This window comes from Moschus berezovskii, chromosome 12, assembly GCF_049115385.1.
Source record: "Moschus berezovskii isolate FMDL1 chromosome 12, NW_MosBer_1.0, whole genome shotgun sequence".
Classification (NCBI taxonomy): Eukaryota; Metazoa; Chordata; class Mammalia; order Artiodactyla; family Moschidae; genus Moschus; species Moschus berezovskii.
Window position 1 is genome coordinate 26,313,640 of NC_142471.1, and position 18,133 is coordinate 26,331,772.

General features: G+C 48.4%; 1 protein-coding gene and 1 non-coding gene across 3 annotated transcripts in view; both read left to right on the forward strand.

The window, feature by feature from the left end:
* HK1 (hexokinase 1) overlaps positions 1–18,133 on the forward strand; it is a 76,649-nt gene that overhangs the window by 40,037 nt on the left and 18,479 nt on the right. For both annotated transcript variants that reach the window (XM_088841934.1, XM_055425575.2), the window contains exons 4-12: positions 578–697; positions 2,630–2,725; positions 3,336–3,435; positions 3,549–3,732; positions 10,255–10,410; positions 13,560–13,793; positions 16,227–16,531; positions 17,447–17,595; positions 17,878–17,997. In XM_088841934.1, the coding sequence (XP_088698060.1) occupies positions 578–697; positions 2,630–2,725; positions 3,336–3,435; positions 3,549–3,732; positions 10,255–10,410; positions 13,560–13,793; positions 16,227–16,531; positions 17,447–17,595; positions 17,878–17,997 (1,464 nt within the window). The remainder of the gene's footprint in view (positions 1–577; positions 698–2,629; positions 2,726–3,335; positions 3,436–3,548; positions 3,733–10,254; positions 10,411–13,559; positions 13,794–16,226; positions 16,532–17,446; positions 17,596–17,877; positions 17,998–18,133) is intronic.
* Positions 6,594–6,666, forward strand: TRNAE-UUC (transfer RNA glutamic acid (anticodon UUC)). The gene has a single exon. It is a non-coding gene; the product is annotated as a tRNA-Glu (tRNA).

Genomic DNA, 18,133 nt, shown 5'->3' on the forward strand with positions numbered 1-18,133 from the left:
GGGGAATTGCCTCGCAGAGCTTCTGGAGCTGACAGTGAGGGAGAGAGGTGGAGTTAGCGAGAAGGGGCCAGATGGCCACTCTGCCTGGCTGGCTGCTGGCGGCCTATGGCCTGTGTGTTGTGGAGGATGCACTGTTTTTCTCTTATTTTCACATTTCCTAAACACCCAGATGATACATCTTAGTACCCAGGTGATACACGAGAGGCCACGTGAAGGCTTAAAAAGGCTTCCTAAGCCGTGCTGGCCCATGAGGCAGGCTGTTTTCAAGGGGCTCTTCTTTGCCAGTCATGCAGTTCTTGGCTTCTCTTTTCCTTTTATTTTTTTTGACTGTGCTGTACATCATACATGATCTTAGTTCCTTAACAAGGGATCGAACCCACATCCCCTGCAGTGGAAGCATGGGGAGTCTTGACCACTGAACCTCCAGGGAAAGCCCCACCTGGCCACCAGGTGCCTTGGGGATGGGCAGCTAGGGTAGCCAGACTCTTTTCCGTGTTGGGCAGAGAATCCCTCACATTTTTCCTGAAATGCTAAGTCCTCTTTCTCCTTCCCGACTGCTCTCTTGTGCTTCCTCCAGCTTTTTGATCATGTCGCTGATTGCCTGGGAGACTTCATGGAGAAAAAAAAAATCAAGGACAAGAAATTACCTGTGGGATTCACATTTTCTTTCCCTTGTCGGCAATCCAGAATAGACGAGGTAAGACGTTCTGGGATTATCAGGCTTCCCAGACACCCCAGAGGGGAAATGCTAAGGAACCTTTTTCCTTTCTCTTACTGGATGGTCTGCGTGTCTTGTATTTTTTTTTTTAAGAAGCATTTGTAGAATGAATGTAAGGTCATGATAATAATGTTTATTTTTCAGTTGCTTTAGTTATATGTGTATTTTTCGTGACAAATCCTGGTATTTGTGCCATTTGGTAGAGAAAACCATTTCTTAAACTCTAGCAAGTGAAAGAAAACAAAGTAGGGATAGTGCCCTTTCACGAGGACTTGTCAGTACTTGTTTCAGTTTCCCTTGGCTTTTGAGAGCTGAGGCTTGACATCCACACTCCCTGGGCAGAAGACAGGGTGAGACATCCCTGCTCCCACTGGAAGAGGTAGGGGATGGGCTGGGAATGAAGCGGCTGCTGGCTGTTTGCTTGTTCGTCAGTGGCTGTGGACTGAGTGCCATCCTTGTGGGTTGAGCTAAGCCTTGGGAGAAAGCTGGACACAGATATGGCCTGCCTGGCAGAGGTGCTGTCTTCCAAGAAAGAAGGCATTGCAGAAGTGGATAGGGAATGTCCTCGGGGGCACAAGAGCCCCACAGGGCAGAGCAGAGCAGATGGTACCTGGCAGAGAAAGAGCCAAAAGTGTGGCCCCCACCTGCCAGCCTTGACCCTTCTCTGGGGAGGGCTTGCTCAGCCAGTCATGCTGCCTGCTAGGAAGCCAGTGGATCCCAGGATCTGATTACCCATCTGGAGGCCTGTGCCCACTCCTCAAGGCTGCCTGGGACCATCAAGAGTGTCTAGACCAGCTTCCTTTTTTGACAGATAAACAGAGTCACCCTCAGAGGAGTTAGGAATACTGCCCACGAAGAAATGGACGGAAGTGGTGGGGATAGGATTGATGTCCTGATTTCCAATCCATGTTCTTTCCACAGCACCATGTTTTCCAAGGCTTTGGGGGGCCTGAGCGTCGAAGGGGTGATTACAGTGTCTGGGGGCTTTTGGAATGCCTGGTCATCTGCAGGCTGCTGCCCACTCTTCCTGATGCATCCTGCTTGGAGGCTACCCGGCTTTCGGAGTGCAGGGCACCCCAATGCGGACATTTCCCCATTCCCGTGTCACCCTGGAGACGACGGGGCCTAAATAGCAGCTCTTCCCAACCAAGCCGCATTTATAATGACTTCCTGAACTTGGAGAATAGTCACATAGAACAATATTCTTTTCTTGGATCTTTGATTTAAAGAAAAAGATACAGAAGCAATATGTAAAACTATTGAAATAATATAAAGGTGTAAAGCAAAACGTAAAATTCCTATGCTTCTATAGTCTCAAGTGAATAACCACTGGATGTCTGCCCTTAGTGTTTCTCTAGTAATATACACATGGAAATGGATTATACTGTGTACGTAGAGTCCTCGTTTACAAATAGGAGTTACATTCCAAACTTGGAGAAGAGGCATGAATCACAGTTAGTGTTATCCTTTAAGCTCAGGACTTGGCTCTTAGAAGCACAGTAGCCAAGAATTATCTTTTGTTTCTCTTCGAAATTTGGCTCTGACGAAAGTTCCTTGGGGCCATGGAAACCAAGGTCTGGTTTGAAAATACAGAAAGGTGATCAGGTAATAACAGCATTTCTCTTTCTAAATGAAGTCTGGCTGTGCAGTTGACGCCAGTTAGGTCTGCGTTCTGTGTCCACTGACTGTGTTTGAGTGTGAGCTGCAGGGTTTTTTTTCCTGTGGCAGATCCCAGAGAAATCCATTGTGTGGATGGCTAAACAGGAGATAAGGGTCTGGGTCTGTTACCCGGTGTGATGTGTCTGCCCCGGGCCTCAGCTTAGTCACTGTCCTTGGGCAGACTCCCCAGGGACCTGGAGGTCGTGGAAGCCTCCTAGCGCTTTTCCAACCGCTCTGTGCTCTCCTGTGCAGGCCATCCTGATCACCTGGACAAAGAGATTTAAAGCGAGCGGCGTGGAGGGAACTGATGTGGTGAAGCTGCTTGACAAAGCCATCAAAAAGCGTGGGGTAACTTCTCACTAGCCACTTGCCTTGCTCACCTAGAGGTGGGGAGTATGGGGAGAAGGCTGTGTGACTAAGGTTCTTTCGGGGGACAGCAGTGCATGGCCTGAGGCAGCACATAGTGGTGGCGGTGGTGTGGTGGGTGCGGGTCCTTGAAGACCCAGGCAGGTGAGCAGTGAGGGCTCACAGTCTGGAAGGTCGGGGTTGGTTCAAAGCAGAGCCGTCCGAGGTGCTACCAGAGAGCCAAGCTCTTGGGCAGGGGTTGGCCTCGTTTTGACATGAGGGCAGCTGTGCAGGGAGCTGGCATGATCAAGTGCAGCATGCCAGGGTTGCAGCAAATGCAGAAGGCACACAGATGCATTGGGATGGTTTACACAGGGCTGTGGCTCTGTGAGTAAACTCCACACTGAAAAGGATCATAAGCCAAATAACGAAGGGCACCTTTTCGTCTCCATAATGTGATCACTGGGCTTGAATCCGCTGAATTTGAGTGCCCGCAGTGATGAAGGCAGCAGTGGAGGCTATGAAGTGGGAGCCCTCCAGCCGGGCCATCTTAAGGGCTGGTGATCTCTGCTCCACGTGTGAGTGGGTAGTGACCCGTCTTCTCTTGCTCCAGGACTATGACGCCAACATTGTGGCTGTGGTGAACGACACCGTGGGGACCATGATGACCTGTGGCTACGACGACCAGCAGTGTGAAGTCGGCCTCATCATTGGTAACACCCACCCTGTCCTTGTTCTTTCCTGAAGCCGGTGTTTGCAGCAGGCGCTGCCGTCTCTCTCCCGACGTGGCGTGGTCACGGCTTCTGATCTCATCTCCCTCTCCAAGGTACCGGCACCAACGCCTGCTACATGGAGGAACTGAGGCACATCGACCTGGTGGAGGGCGACGAGGGTCGGATGTGCATCAACACCGAGTGGGGGGCGTTCGGCGACGACGGGGCCCTGGAGGACATCCGCACTGAGTTCGACCGGGAGCTGGACCGGGGGTCGCTCAACCCTGGGAAGCAGCTGTGAGTCCCACCCTTTCTTACTAGTCATACAGAGGACCTTCCGAACGCTTAAGGGCAGATTTGGGGTGGGAGATGAGAGGGGCCGGAAGCCAGGTGATCACGAAAGGATCACCCACCAAGTGTATATTATCTCACTTTTTTGGAGACACACAGCTGTGGCGTCTGCAGCATTGAAAGCATATTTTAAATTATTTTCTCATTATTTTGATTGAACTATAGTTGATTTACAATGTTGTGTTGGTTTCTGCTATATAACAAAGCAAATCGCTTATATTGATACATTTATCCACTCTTTTTTAGATTCTGTTCCCATATAGGTCAGTGTATTGAGTAGAGTTCCCTGTGCTATACAGTAGGTTCTTATTAGTTATCTGTTTTATATATAGTAATAATGTGTATGCATCAATCCCAATCTCCCAATTTACCCCCCCACTCCACCCCCAAATTTCTGTTTAATTACACTGTGATTGTGTCCTTGTAAACGTTTTAAAAATTAAAAGCACAGAAGCATTAGCCCGAAGCGAAGGTTTAAAAACATTTCCATATGCTGTTCTCAGTAGGGTTTGCTGCTGAGGGTGGGACAGGCCACTCAGCATGTGAGGTGTCTGGTGAGCAGGGAGAGTGAACGAGTGTCCATTCATTCTGCACACACTTCCTGAGCACCTGAGGTGTGCCAGCTCAGTGCTAGGCTCCAGGCATACAGAGTAGCACCTTCCCTTCCAGAACTTAAGGTCCAGTTGGGGAGGGAAGTCATGTACGCAAATACCCGTCATGCAGGGGAGTGATTGGGAGCCATGTGAGTCATGCAGACTGTGGGGAAACCTTCTTCCATGTCAATGTATAAGCCCGATGGGTCACAGCTGGTAAAGAACATCGCATCAGACTTCTCTGGCAAGTTGGTCTTGGCCTTGGAGAGCTCTGGTCACAGAAGTATGAGCGGTATTATTTAGGCTGGCGTGGGCATTGCTTCCTGTGAGCTCCTTGTTTCCTGAAGTGCATATTCATATTTCTCTGTGATGCTAGCATGCTGCCCTCTTTGATTGACCTCCCAGCAGCCTTATTCTGGAGTTTGGTGCTGTCGGCACGCTGGGAGATGTTCACTGACCCTATGGGCTTAATTGCCCTTATCCTTTGCCAGAGAGACACTGTCAGGGAGTTTGTCATTTTGAAATATGTCACCCAAAAGATCTCAACCCCCCAGGCTGGCTGAGTGGGCTTTCCACCTGAGTTAATGGAATTGCATAAATGGCCAACCTCCCTCCACTGGGAGTGGTGGTGGTAAATAAATGAGGTCTCTCACTGGGAGAATCCTGAGTTCTTAGACCCAGCATTGAACATCTGCTCTGCATGCTGAAACACCAGCAGAGCCCCAGCACTGATAACCAAAGGTTTTTTCCCCTCAATCCATTGACCTAACCCCCAGTTCTAAAACCTGACCCCAGCTGCCTTGACGCTATTTACCTGCATGTTTATACATGTCACTGGAGATCTGTGCTTGATTATAGGCACCTCTGGGGCTATTCTGTACTATGTGGCATGTGTACCATATTCAGTTCAGTTCAGTCACTCAGTCGTGTCCGACTCTTTGCGACCCCATGAACCGCAGCACGCCAGGCCTCCCTGTCCATCACCAACTCTAGGAGTTCACCCAAACCCATGTCCATCGCGTTGATGATGCCATCCAGCCATCTCATCCTCTGTTGTGCCCTTCTCCTCCTGCCCTCAATCTTCCCCAGTATCATGGTCTTTTCAGATGAGTCAGCTCTTCGCATCAGTCATACACCTTTAAAAATCCTCAAATGTCCACATTCCCAAGCATATGTGACCCCAGGGGTTTCAGATAAGAAATGATGTACCTGTAGTTACTGTCAATCACTGAATTTGAAGTCACCCTTCTCAGCAGAGCAGGTTGGGCAGTTACCTGCAGTAACTAAGCAGATAAGGCCCAGGGCCTTGGCTATTTCCTTAGCCTCAATGTAGGGATCCTGCGTGGCTTGGACGGAAACCTGGATTTTCTGTCATCCATTTTGATGTAGTTCTGAATTTCTCTAAAGAGTTGAACTGTATCCTCGGACTGAAATGTGAACTGGCCTCACAGTTGACTTTCAATAAACACATTTGGAATAGTGGATAGATAGAAGATGGACACACAAGGATAAGTGGATGGATGGATGGATGGGGGTTGAAGGATGAGTAGTGGATAAGAAGTGTGCTGGGAAATGGGTGGGCAATAAGTGCGTGGATAAAAGAGTAAAGCAGGTGGGGTAAGGTCCATCTCCATCTTCCTTGCTGACTGAACCATAGGTCAGGTCTTGGTAAGAACAGTTCCGAACAGATGACAGATCTTGAGTTGTTTCATACATTGCTAGAAATAGGCCGTTGGTCAGAGGGTTTTTTGCCAAAGTTAATGTAGCTGGTCTCCTAGGCATCTGCCTTATTTTGGGGGTCTTCCCTGTGTCTTCTGTGCAATGTCAAGTTCTTCAAAGCCGTTTTGTTTTCCTTGTACCAGGGAAAGGTGTTTGTTCCATTTGACTGATAGGGAAATTAAGGCATTAGGACACTGGGACAGGGCAAAGCTGGCTTAATTTGAGGTTTAATTTGGCTTAGGTTTGTGGTTTTCTGTCCTGCTGGAAAGTACATGTTTTTCATAGTGAACTTCCAGAATGTCTTAAGAGGCATTTCATCATTTATGAGCAAAAATGATCATGCATGGTCTAAAGGAATGTTTTTCTTTTTTTTGGCTGTGCCACACGGCATGGGGGAATCTTAATTCCCTAGAAGAATTCCCCAGGAAGTCCCCTAGAGGAATGTTTTTCACTAGAGTTACATTAAAACTTTTTTTTTTTTAAAAAAAGGGGAATTCCCTGGTGGTCCAGTGGTTAGGACTTTGTGCTTTCACTGCCAAGGGTCTAGGTTCAATCCCTGGTCAGGGAACTAAGATCCCACACGCTGCGTGGCATGGCCAGAAAAAATGAAGAATTACTTAGAGACCTTTAAAAAACATATTATTGCCTAGGTATTTTCCCACCCTACCCACCTTCCCTCCCAATCCTACTTGGCCTGGGCTGAGGCCTGTCTTCAAGAGCCTGCAAGTGATTCTAGTTTTTAACCAGGGCTGAAAACAGAGGTGCCCAGGTGGGCTCTAGACCACTATGCATCCACTCATTTGTTTTGACTGAAGTTTACATTCACTGAGTACCAACCATGTACAGCTGACAGGAAGGGTATCAGCACTGCGGCTCTGGGGCTCCTGCCTTTGTTGCTGACAGCTGCTTCAGGACCCCTCCCCAAGCCCCCAGGTTAGAAGGTTTCTCGCTCTAAAAGGGAGCAGACGTGGCCTTCCTTCCCCCTGTCACCCTCTGTCCTGGTTCCACACCTGTCTCCTACTGTAGGTGTAGCCCCGCCTTCTTTCATTTTTAATTTTCCTTCTCCTCTTCTTGTCTTCTTAGGCCTTTTGCTCTTCTGTTTTCTTTTATTTTCTGCTTTGTTAGGAATTTTGAATCCCATTCCCCTGTGATTCCGTCTCACATCTTTCATAGTGAAGAAGACACTGCCCCACAAAGCTGCAGCAGCAGCAGCAGCAGCAGCAGCAGTGGTTGCGACAGCAGGGAGGTCTGGCCTGGAGAAGTCTCTGGCCTGGATGGTAGTGGAGTAATAGCACCTCTTTTCAAGTCATCCCCCAAACACCTTCCTTGTTGTTGCTCTGCCTGGGCCGTAGACTCTCTCAGCAGTTCTAATCCTCTTTAGGTGCCCACAGACCTCACTTTCCTTCTCTGACCCTGGGCTGCCCATCAGAACAGACCCTGGCTGCCAAGGGCACTCCTTGTCAGCATCCAATCCCTTGCCCACCTTTCCCAGACTCCCCCAGGCTCTGCGGGCCACAGCTCTGCCTGTGCCCACCAGCATACAGCGAGGCTGCAACACCATGGTGCCACCCACTGGCCTCTGGTCGTAGGTATCTGACTGCTGAGCAGCAGATCGCGGCTTGCTGGCTTTCACTGGAGGCTTGTGAGAAGTGCTGTTTCCTTGTTCTGCTGCTCCAGTGGGGACTCTAGGGACTGGGAAGCCTCTTGGCCTCAGGCTTCCTTTATCTGAAAAGGGGGATGGCAGTGTCTATGTGTCTAAGAGACTATCATGTAGAAAAGGGAGCAGATCATTCTGTCTCCAGAAGGCAGAACAAGAAGCAATGGGTAGGACTTCCCTGGTGGTCCAGTGGTTTAGGAATCCACCTGCCAATGCAGGAGGCGTGGTTTGATCCCTGGTCTGGGAAGATCCCACATTCTGTGGGGCAGTGAAGCCTGTGCCCCACAACTGCTGAACCCCAATAGCACTAGAGCCCATGCTCCGCAACTAGAGAGTAGCCCCCGTTCCCCGCAACTAGAGAAAGCCTGGGCACAGCAATGAAGCCCTGGCGCAGCCAGAAATAAATTAAAAAAGAAGAAGCAATGGTAGGGAGGTGCACAAGGCTGACTGTAATCCACCTTAAGGGGGAAGAACCTTCTTGTTGTCATACTTGCCCAATGAGGAGCCGGGGGCAGGCTGCCTAGAGCAGTGAGCTGGAGGTAGATGAGCAGAGGCTGGGTTGGGCTGGGGCTGGTGGCTGCCAGCATGGCAGTAATACAGGTGACTTTTAATGACACTGTTCATGGGAGAGACAGAACAGCACAGTGCTTAGAGCATGGAATCCGAGCCTGGATTTAACTGGATTGAAAATAGTGGATTTGCCACTTGTCAGCCTTATGACTGTGGGCAAGTTATATAACCTTTCTATGCCTCAGTTTTCTCATCTGTGGAATGGGGATAATGATAATGTCTATCTCAGGGTTTATAATAAGGATGAAATAAGTTAATACACATGAAATGCTTAATTAGGTAGGAGACATAGCAAGGGCCATGGCTCAATATCAGTCAGGCATTGGAGCATTTTACCTATATCCACCTCTATCTTTCATATAACAACCTTATAGGTGGGCCCTGTGTGATCCCCATTATGCAGGTAAAGAAACTGAGGCCCAAAGAGGTAAGTAGCATAATAAAGTGATAGGGCTGGAGTTCAGTTCAGGCAGTCTGGCTCCTGTCTGCTCTGAGATTCCAGTTTGGGTGGCACTAAAGCTGTTCCCACAGGTGCTTGGGGCAGGAGCTGGGTGGGGCAGCTAGGACTCAGCAGGGTGCTCTCCTGCCAGGTATCCTCAACACAACCGTGGCCAGAGCAGTCCTGTCTGGTCCTGTCTGAACAATGAGAGTTAGTGTTTCTCCACTCCTTGATTTGGGGGGAGAGAGGGCCGTGCTCAGGTCCCAGCAGCATCCCTGGCTCCTGCGCCTGGCTCTGAATGGAACAGATTGTTTTGCTGTGTCACAGCCAGCCCTGGGTGTGCCAGCTGGACTCCCTCAGAGGAGAGGCCAGCCGCCTGGATGTGGACCTGCCTCTGATCTGTCTTGCTCTGGGCTTCCTCCTGGCCCCTCGTCAGCCAGGACTCAGGACCTGGCTCTGACTCAGAAGTGGCTTCGAGCCCTAGTTCCTTGCCACCTCTCCCCTGCAGTGTTGGGCTCAAAATGGCTGCTACAGTCACAGCACTCACACCGCCCACCACACCTCCCAGGGGAGGCAGGAGAGCCGATCCACTGTGATTGGCCTGTGGCTGAATGTGGCCGGAGTGGTAGGAGGAGCTGGTTGGTTTTAAGCTACTCGGGGAGCCCTCTCCTGGAGTGTAAGGGCAGGTCAGTGGGGAAGGAGTGAGTTGCACAAAGCACTTTCTTGGAGACCTTTTTTCTTGGTCTCTCTTGGCTGGAGAAGGAGAATATGGGTGCCAGGAAGGTGACCAGCGACATAGGTCCCTTGGGGAATGGCTGCATTTCAGCCCTGTCATCTTCCCTCAGAGAAGACGTCTACACGTTCTGAGCTGGGAAATGGAGAGAATACTTCCTGACCACCTTGCCATGGGAATTGGAGAGCTTCCTGATAGAGGGATGAAGATGAAAGCCCTTTAAAAAGTACAGTAATTGGAATTCCCTGGCAGTCCAGTGGTTAGGACTCAGTGCTTACACTGCCAGGGCATAGGTTCAATCCCTGGTCGAAGAGCTAAGATCCATGCAAGCTAAGACCCTGTAAGCCAGGTGGCATGGCCCAAAAATAATAAAAATAAAAAGTAAGGCATAAAGTTTTGCACACGATGATCATATCCTACTCATTCCTGTCTGGGTCCCTCCTCATTACCCTCCATCTAAATCCTGATGTTCCCTCCACCTCCAGGCAGCCTTCCCTGGTTGCCCCTGCCCCCTGGTGCTCTCCTCCTGTTTCCTACCCTGGGAGTGGGTGTGGGGTTTGGATAAGCCCTGTCCCCCACTGTCTGTTCATTGTTTACTCACACAAACGTGTGGTCTCGCCTGCCAATGAGACTGTGCGCCTGTGAGAATTGAGGCCATGTCTTCTGCTCCTTTCATGTCTCTCCCACCACTCATGAGTTGCCACAGTGGTGAGTATGTAGGAGGGACTGACACGTGCCTGGTGCTTTTCTCCTGCAGGTTTGAGAAGATGGTCAGTGGCATGTACCTGGGTGAGCTGGTCCGACTGATCCTGGTCAAGATGGCCAAGGAGGGCCTCTTATTTGAAGGGCGGATCACCCCAGAGCTGCTCACCAGAGGGAAGTTTAACACCAGTGACGTGTCGGCCATCGAAAAGTAGGTGCCTCCCCTCAAGGCTTTCCGGGGGGCATGGGGCCGAGAAGAACAACGGGTCTCTCGTTACCTGCTTGAGTCCTGGTTTGCTGGGCTTCTCCTGAGGAGTGTTAGGGCTTTCTGGGCTGGTCTCCCCTCTCACTTAGTTGACTCACCCTGGGCTGCTCTCCCTGCAGGCACCTGGTGGCAGCACATTAACAAGTCATCTGCTGCTGCTGCTGCTAAGTCGCTTCAGTCGTGTCCTACTCTGTGCGACCCCATAGACGGCAGCCCACCAGGCTCCCCCGTCCCTGGGATTCTCCAGGCAAGAACACTGGAGTGGGTTGCCATTTCCTTCTCCAATGCATGAAAGCGAAAAGTGGAAGTGAAGTCGCTCAGTCGTGTCCGACTCTTGGCGACCCCATGGACTGCAGCCTACCAGGCTCCTCCGCCCATGGGATTTTCCAGGCAAGAGTACTGGAGTGGGGTGCCATCGCCTTCTCCGAACAAGTCATCTAGTCAGGGGCAAATGCTTCTTTGCTTCATGTGATTACCAAAGCATCCCCTTCTCCTTCACTCTCCCCTAGCCCCACATACACCTGATCCGGGAGGTGAACAGGAACTGATTGAGCCCAGGCCTGGGTTAATTCCCCCTTGGGATATCACGGTCTTCTCCAGACAGTGTTCCAGGGAACCCTACTGACCTCAAGATCATTAGGAGTTCCCTGAAGAAAGGGTTTTGTGTCCACTTGGACTGGGAAATATTTAGAGAAGTATAAGTATTTATTAGCATATAAAAGAAAGCCTAGTTCACTTTGGTTAACTGGTCATTTCCCAAAATCCTTTTGTGCCTGAAGCACCTCCCCACTCTGCCTACCCCACCGCCCCCTCTGTTTCCCGCCCCTGCCCCCCATTCTTTCACTTGTTCACAGCCACACATGTTCCTTGGCACAAGTTTGAGAAGCGTTGGTTAATAGATGAGATAGGACAGATAGCCATAGAAGGACAGAGTCCAGCCAGCAACCTGGCTTCTATCTTTTGACCTCAACATCAGAAACCCAGACTTCTCTGTCTCAAGTCCACCCAAGGCCTGTTATTTGCTTGCCTTGGGTGGACTTGATGCCAGGCAGCTTGATGTCGCTGAATGTCTGAAGGGCACCTGTCCTTTGGCTGGTTCCGTGTGCCACCAGGTTCTGTTCCTGGTTCAGGAGACTCCACGTAGCCACGTGAAGCCACCTTCTTAAAGACAGGGTTAGCTTGATGCTAGAAATGCCCTTCATCTCTGCATGAGGCAGTCATCCCACTGCCCATGCTGTGGTCCTGGAAATTCAGAGCCGGTGGCATCATAGCTCTGGCTCCGGGGAGAAGATGCTGCTGTAAATGGAAAGGGGTTTATCTGAACCTACTCTTTTTGAGTCCTGGCCTTTTTCCTAGGACCTCTCCTTCAGGACCTGAAGCGCTATAGTCAATAGGGAGCCACACTACTGAGTTTCCAGCAGTCTCCCTTCTTAGGTCTCCTGCTCAGCTTTTGGGAGGGGAGGGAGCAAGAGACGTGTGGCTTATCTCAGAATCATTGACAAAGTCAGGAAATGCCTGCCTTCCTCTGGGCTTGTTGATGGTGTTGGCTCTTTAGTTACCAAGAAACAAACCCCACTTGAACTAGCTCACGAAGGCATCTATGTTGTAATAAAGCCTATCTAAAAAAAAAAAAAATCTATTAAGAACATCTTACCAGTGAAGATATATTGGAAGCATTCTCTTTAAAATCATGATCAAGATAGTATCACCTGTTTCTTTTTTTTTAATTGGAGGATAATTGCTTTACAATGTTGTATTGGTTTCTGCTATACAACACGGAGAAGGCAATGGCACCCCACTCCAGTACTCTTGCCTGGAAAATCCCATGGACGGAGGAGCCTGGTGGGCTGCCGTCTATGGGGTTACACAGAGTCGGACATGACTGAAGCAACTTAGCAGCAGCATACAACAACAACATGAATCAGCCATAAGTATACATATGTCCCCTCCCTCTCGAACATACATATGTCTTATACATATGTCAGCCACCCCTTCCCACCCCTCTGGGTTATCATAGAGCACCGAGTTAAGTGCCCTGTGTTAGTATCACCTGTTTCTATTCAGCATTGTCCTGGAGCCTTAGCCAACATTTTTTTACGAAAGGAAAAAGGAAAAGAAATTAAAGGCATAAGAATCAAAAAAAGAGGAAGTAAAACTGTCATTAATTGCAGATGTATTTGTGTGGAATACCAGCAAAGCTAGACAAGTGATTAGAATAAGAGAAGAGGTTAGAATGATGTCTAGAGATAAGATACAAAAGTTAATTATATTTCTATGTATTGACAGTAATTAAAATATGTACATATTTTAAAATCTTTTAGACTTTTTAGAATTGCAGAAAAACTACAAAGATAGTATGTATCTCTTACCCAGTGTTTCCCATTGTTAACATTTTAATATGGTACATTTAAAATACATGTGTATATTTATTTTTTTTAAAGACAACATCGACAAGAGTAATAAAGCTATATCCTCCAGGATATACTTTAAATCCAACAAAAGTTATACGCAGCATACATGCAGCAAATTATGGACTTCCTAGGTGGCTCAGTTCTATCCCTGGGTGAGGAAGATCCCCTGGAGAAGAAAATAGCAACCCACTCCAGTATTCTTGCCTGGGAAATCCCATGGGCAGAGAAGCCTGGCAGGCTACAGTCCATGGGGTAGCAAAAGAGCTGGACATGACTTAGCGACTAAATAACAAAAATGCAGGAAATTAAGCTCTGACTGAAAAAATCATGGAAGAATGTGTAAGAATCCAGGGGCATACTACAGACCCAGAGACCAGGAGATTCCCTCACATCTCTGAAGCACTGAGCCCTGGGATGAGAGCAGCTTTTCCTCCACCTGTTCAGAGCCCCTGTGGTCTGGCCTCTCTGCTCCATGTGCCTGACATAACTTAGCCATGACAGTTTTTCCTTCTGCTGCTTTCTGACCTCTGATGGAGGAGGCCCCTTCTCAGGCATTTTCCCCTTGCCATACACACGTGATGAATGATCAGTTCCTATCCCCAGGACCTTCAAGCCCCAGCGCTCACAGCAGCGCACTGCCTGCTGTAGGCCTTAACCAACGAGTATTGGGCTCTGCCTTCACAGGAATAAGGAAGGCCTCCACAATGCCAAAGAAATCCTGACCCGCCTGGGAGTGGAGCCGTCCGACGACGACTGTGTTTCGGTTCAGCACGTGTGCACCATTGTCGCATTTCGCTCTGCCAACCTGGTGGCGGCGACCCTGGGTGCCATCCTGAGCCGCCTTCGCGATAACAAGGGCACGCCCAGGCTGCGGACCACGGTTGGTGTCGACGGGTCCCTTTACAAGACGCACCCACAGTGAGTCCCCTTTGCTCTAATTGGCACTCTGTACCTGCCCTGGCTAAGGACTGTCTCCAGAGGTCAGACTTTTGCACCCAGTGAAAGTTTTTGGCAGATAAGACAATATCTAGTTTTGGACAGAAGGGTCAGAGTTGCCTACTTGGAGAAATATCTGGCTCTCAGCTGATTCTCACTGGTGTTGCTTCTGCGCTGCTCTGTCATCTCCCCTCATTTCATAAGTCTTGTTAGAGACTTCTCTAGCTGCCAGGAGCACTGGGTGGAATGTGTCTGTATCTTCAATTCTCTTGTCTGCATTTAATCAGGGACCATCATCCTCACTGTAGTTTGGGTCATACATGTGCTGCCCACATCCCTGTGTTAGAAGCTCTTGTGAGTTTCTAAAGCTCCCCAAACACTCAGATAGTACTTTTTAAAAACAGGCAGCTTGTCGACGCTTTGCATCTGCAAGCCAGTGAGAGATTAGGTTGTCAGTAGTCCTCACTTAGATGCTGCCTTCTTGTCTGTTGGACTCCTTAGTGTCAGAAGCCTTCTGTGGCCACTAAGAACATGGTTTGTATTTTTCAAAAAAGCTAAAGGTGAATTCTAAGTCTTTATGTACTGAGTTTTATTTATTTAATTAATTTTTTAAAGCTGTTTTTGATGTGGGTCATTTTAAAAGTCTTCATTGAATTTATTACAGTGTTGCTTCTGTTTTTTTGGCCACGAAGCATGTAGGATCTTAGCCCCCCATTCAGGGATTGAACCCACACCCCTGCATTGGAAGGTGAAGTCTTAACCCCTGGACTGCCAGGGAAGTCCCTGTATTGAGTTTTAAAAGTGACTGCCTATGTTTTTTTTTAATACATAACCTCAGATATTTCTCCAATTGTATATATAATGTGCCTGTGAAGTGGCCTTTGCAGATCCTGTGCCTTGAACCAGGTCTCGAAACAGTTAAATGAAGATTGACTTAAACTGAGATAATTCAGTGTTACTAAGGGGAGAGGGTTTGAGCTAGTTAGCTGTTGTTATCTGCCAGGGTCACAATTTTATTTCTTTGTATTCTTAGAGTGTTTGTAAAATTCTTGATAATGTGATTAGCCATTTTTAAAAAAAATTTCTTGGCTAATTTTTGGACGAGAAAACTTAGGCATTTATATCACATTAAAATAATTTTCTAGTTGTGGTAAAATATACATAATATAAAATTTACCATCTCAACCATTTTTTGAGTGTACAGGTCAGTAAATTTAAGTTCATTCATACTGTTGTGCAGCCATCACCACCAGCCATCTCTTGAACTCTTCATCTACAACATCATTTTTTAAAAATAACTGATTAAATACAGATTAAAATACAAAGTAAATCAGATTAAAATACAAAGTAACATTTTTGGTATAGAAACTTCAAATAGTTTAAAAAAGGCCAGAGAGAAGTCATTTTTGATCCCATCCCCTGGAATTGACCATTCTTATCATTTTGGGGTTCTAGATTCTCAGTTTTCTTTGGCAAGCAGCCTTCCATACTTCCAACAGACCACAAACCTGGAGAAGATTCTGTGTTTTACTGAGTCCTGTCCTAAAGTCTTCTAACCACTAAAAAATATCTCCGTTCTTGGGGACTGAGGGAAAGGGCCAAGTGAAAATGAAAAACAAGAGCAATTCTTTATTGAGCCCCTGCTTAGCGCCAGTTATTCATTGAAGCATTTGATGAACTCAGTTGAGTTTCTTCCTCATCATTGTCAGTCAGATGCTGTCATCTGCATTGACTCCAGGATTAAGTAACAGGTCCCCTGGTGTGGAAGTGGGGACTTTTTTTTAAAGATTTTTTTACGTGGACCATTTTTAAAGTCTTTATTGTTCCAACACTGCTGCTGTTTTATGTTTTGGTTTTTTAGCCCTGAGGCATGTGGAATCTTAGCTCCCTGACAATGGATGTAACCTGTACCCCTTGCATTGGAAGGCAAAGTCTTAACCACTTGACCTCCAAGAAAGTCCTTTCTGGTCTGACTTTTAAACACTGGGCTCTTTCTTAACTGTATTATCTCCTTGTCATGGTGGACAACAGATTTTTGAACCCTGAATTTTCTGTACTCGATACTCTTTTTTCTTTTGGCTGCACGGTATGTGGGATCCTAGTTCCCTGATCAGGGATCAAACCTGTGTCCCCTGCACTGGAAACATGGAGTCCTAAATGTTAGACCACCAGAGAAGGCCCTCGATATTCATGTAATAATGAGAGCCCTCTCTTTCTGTGTGTGACTATGGGTGATTTCAGTTTTCCTTTTTTACCTGTCTGTGTTTGCTAACTTGTCTACAGTGGATGTGTTGAATGACTTGAGTAAGGAGGAAAGTGAGTGTAGAAGATGGAATTAAAGTGTGGGAAAAGAAAGGGATCCTTGAGTTCCCTGCAGTCTGGCTCAGTCTGTCTACTGTGCGCCCCGCCCCCCAGGTACTCTCGGCGTTTCCACAAGACTCTGCGGCGCTTGGTACCCGACTGCGATGTGCGTTTCCTTCTCTCCGAGAGTGGCAGTGGCAAAGGGGCTGCCATGGTGACTGCCGTGGCCTACCGCCTGGCTGAGCAGCACCGACAGATAGAAGAAACCCTGGCCCACTTCAGTCTTACCAAGGAAATGCTGCTGGAGGTGAAAAAGAGAATGCGGGCTGAGATGGAACTGGGGCTGGGCAAGCAGACTCATGACAAGGCTGTGGTCAAGATGTTGCCCTCCTTCGTCCGGAGCACTCCTGATGGGACTGGTGAGGACCTGAGCTGGGGGCTCACACGTGCCTCCTGCTTCTTATACCAGCGGCTGAGTCACTGTGGGGCTGCCGGGAGGTTGGCTTCTCCAGGGGACACATGGACACTGGGATGGGTAGCATGATTTTGGCAAGAGTTAGAAACTCACTCAAACCTCTCAAAGATTTTTTTTTTTTTTTGTAGACCGTTTTTAAAGTCTTTATTGAATTTGTTACAATGTTGCTTCTGTTTTATGTTTTTGACCATGAGGGATGTGGAATCTTAGCTCCGTAACCAGGGGTTGAACTCACATCCCCTGCGTTAGAAAGTGAAAGTCTTTACCACTGGACCAGCAGTCAAGTCCTTCTCTTCCATTTTTACCACCGACTTGCTTGCTGCATGTGAGACTCGAGGCAGCTGACCTCGCCTGGTCCGGACTCCCAAGCAGGCGCTGACTTTAAAACCACAGCCGTGACTCCGAATTAGAAAATATTGTTTAAAGAACAGAGCTGAGTGGATTCTGAAGCACTGAGATTGCTTGTAGGTCCTTTGCTAAACACAGTAAGGCAGAAGAAGGATAAACGCTCAGTGCCTCCTTCCTAGGTGGAGAGTGTGAGAGGCCCGCAGAGACCTGGGGAGTTTTACATCCAGGCACATTGGAGCTCAGCATCCAACCTGTACTGTGACCTTGCTGGTCCTGTTAGTTCATCCATGGGGCCTTTTGTCTTCTAGTGTGGCTTGGAGACTGTGGTGGTCATGAGTTCGTGTCCACCTCTGAGCCTGGGCTGTACGCTGAGAAAAGACTTAACAGCTTCTCCCCTGTGTTTAATATGGGGTTTCCTCCCTTGAAAGTTTGAAGTCTTAGAGTTACTGGCTGCCAGGAGGTGAATGAAATCCACTCTTCTTGACCTTTTTGATGTTCTTGACTACAACAGAGAATGGTGACTTCTTGGCCCTGGATCTTGGAGGAACGAATTTCCGTGTCCTGCTGGTGAAAATACGTAGTGGGAAAAAGAGATCAGTGGAAATGCACAATAAGATCTACGCCATTCCCATTGAAATCATGCAGGGCACTGGGGAGGAGGTAAGAGAGTGCTGCTTTTCCCTCGCCAAGGCATGTGTGCGTCACACGCCTGGCCAGTGGCATTGCTGGGCCCCAGAGCCTCCATGTGATATGTGGTGCAGTACAGTTGGGTCCGACAGCCCGGAAGTGTCAGGCACATTCAGCTACGCTGGGCTGAGAATGCTCAGGCCCCTCTGAAGATCCGAGGGATGGCAACTTGCTCTGCCTGTGTCATTGTGTGTGTGTGTACACTGAGGGTGTGAAACCAGAGGTGCATGAGTAATCCTTTCTTTTCTTCTAAAGCTGTTTGACCACATCGTTTCCTGCATCTCTGACTTCCTGGACTACATGGGCATCAAGGGCCCTAAAATGCCTCTGGGCTTCACATTTTCGTTTCCCTGCAAGCAGACGAGCTTGGATGCGGTGAGTCTCTTTTTTCCCAGGCCTCAGACATTGGGCAGTGCTGACCGACTCTTGGCCAGTGTAGGTCAGCTTTGAAGCCTCCTCCAGACTCTGTGTCACCTGTCGATTCTGGACAATTTAGCTGTCACAGAGGGTT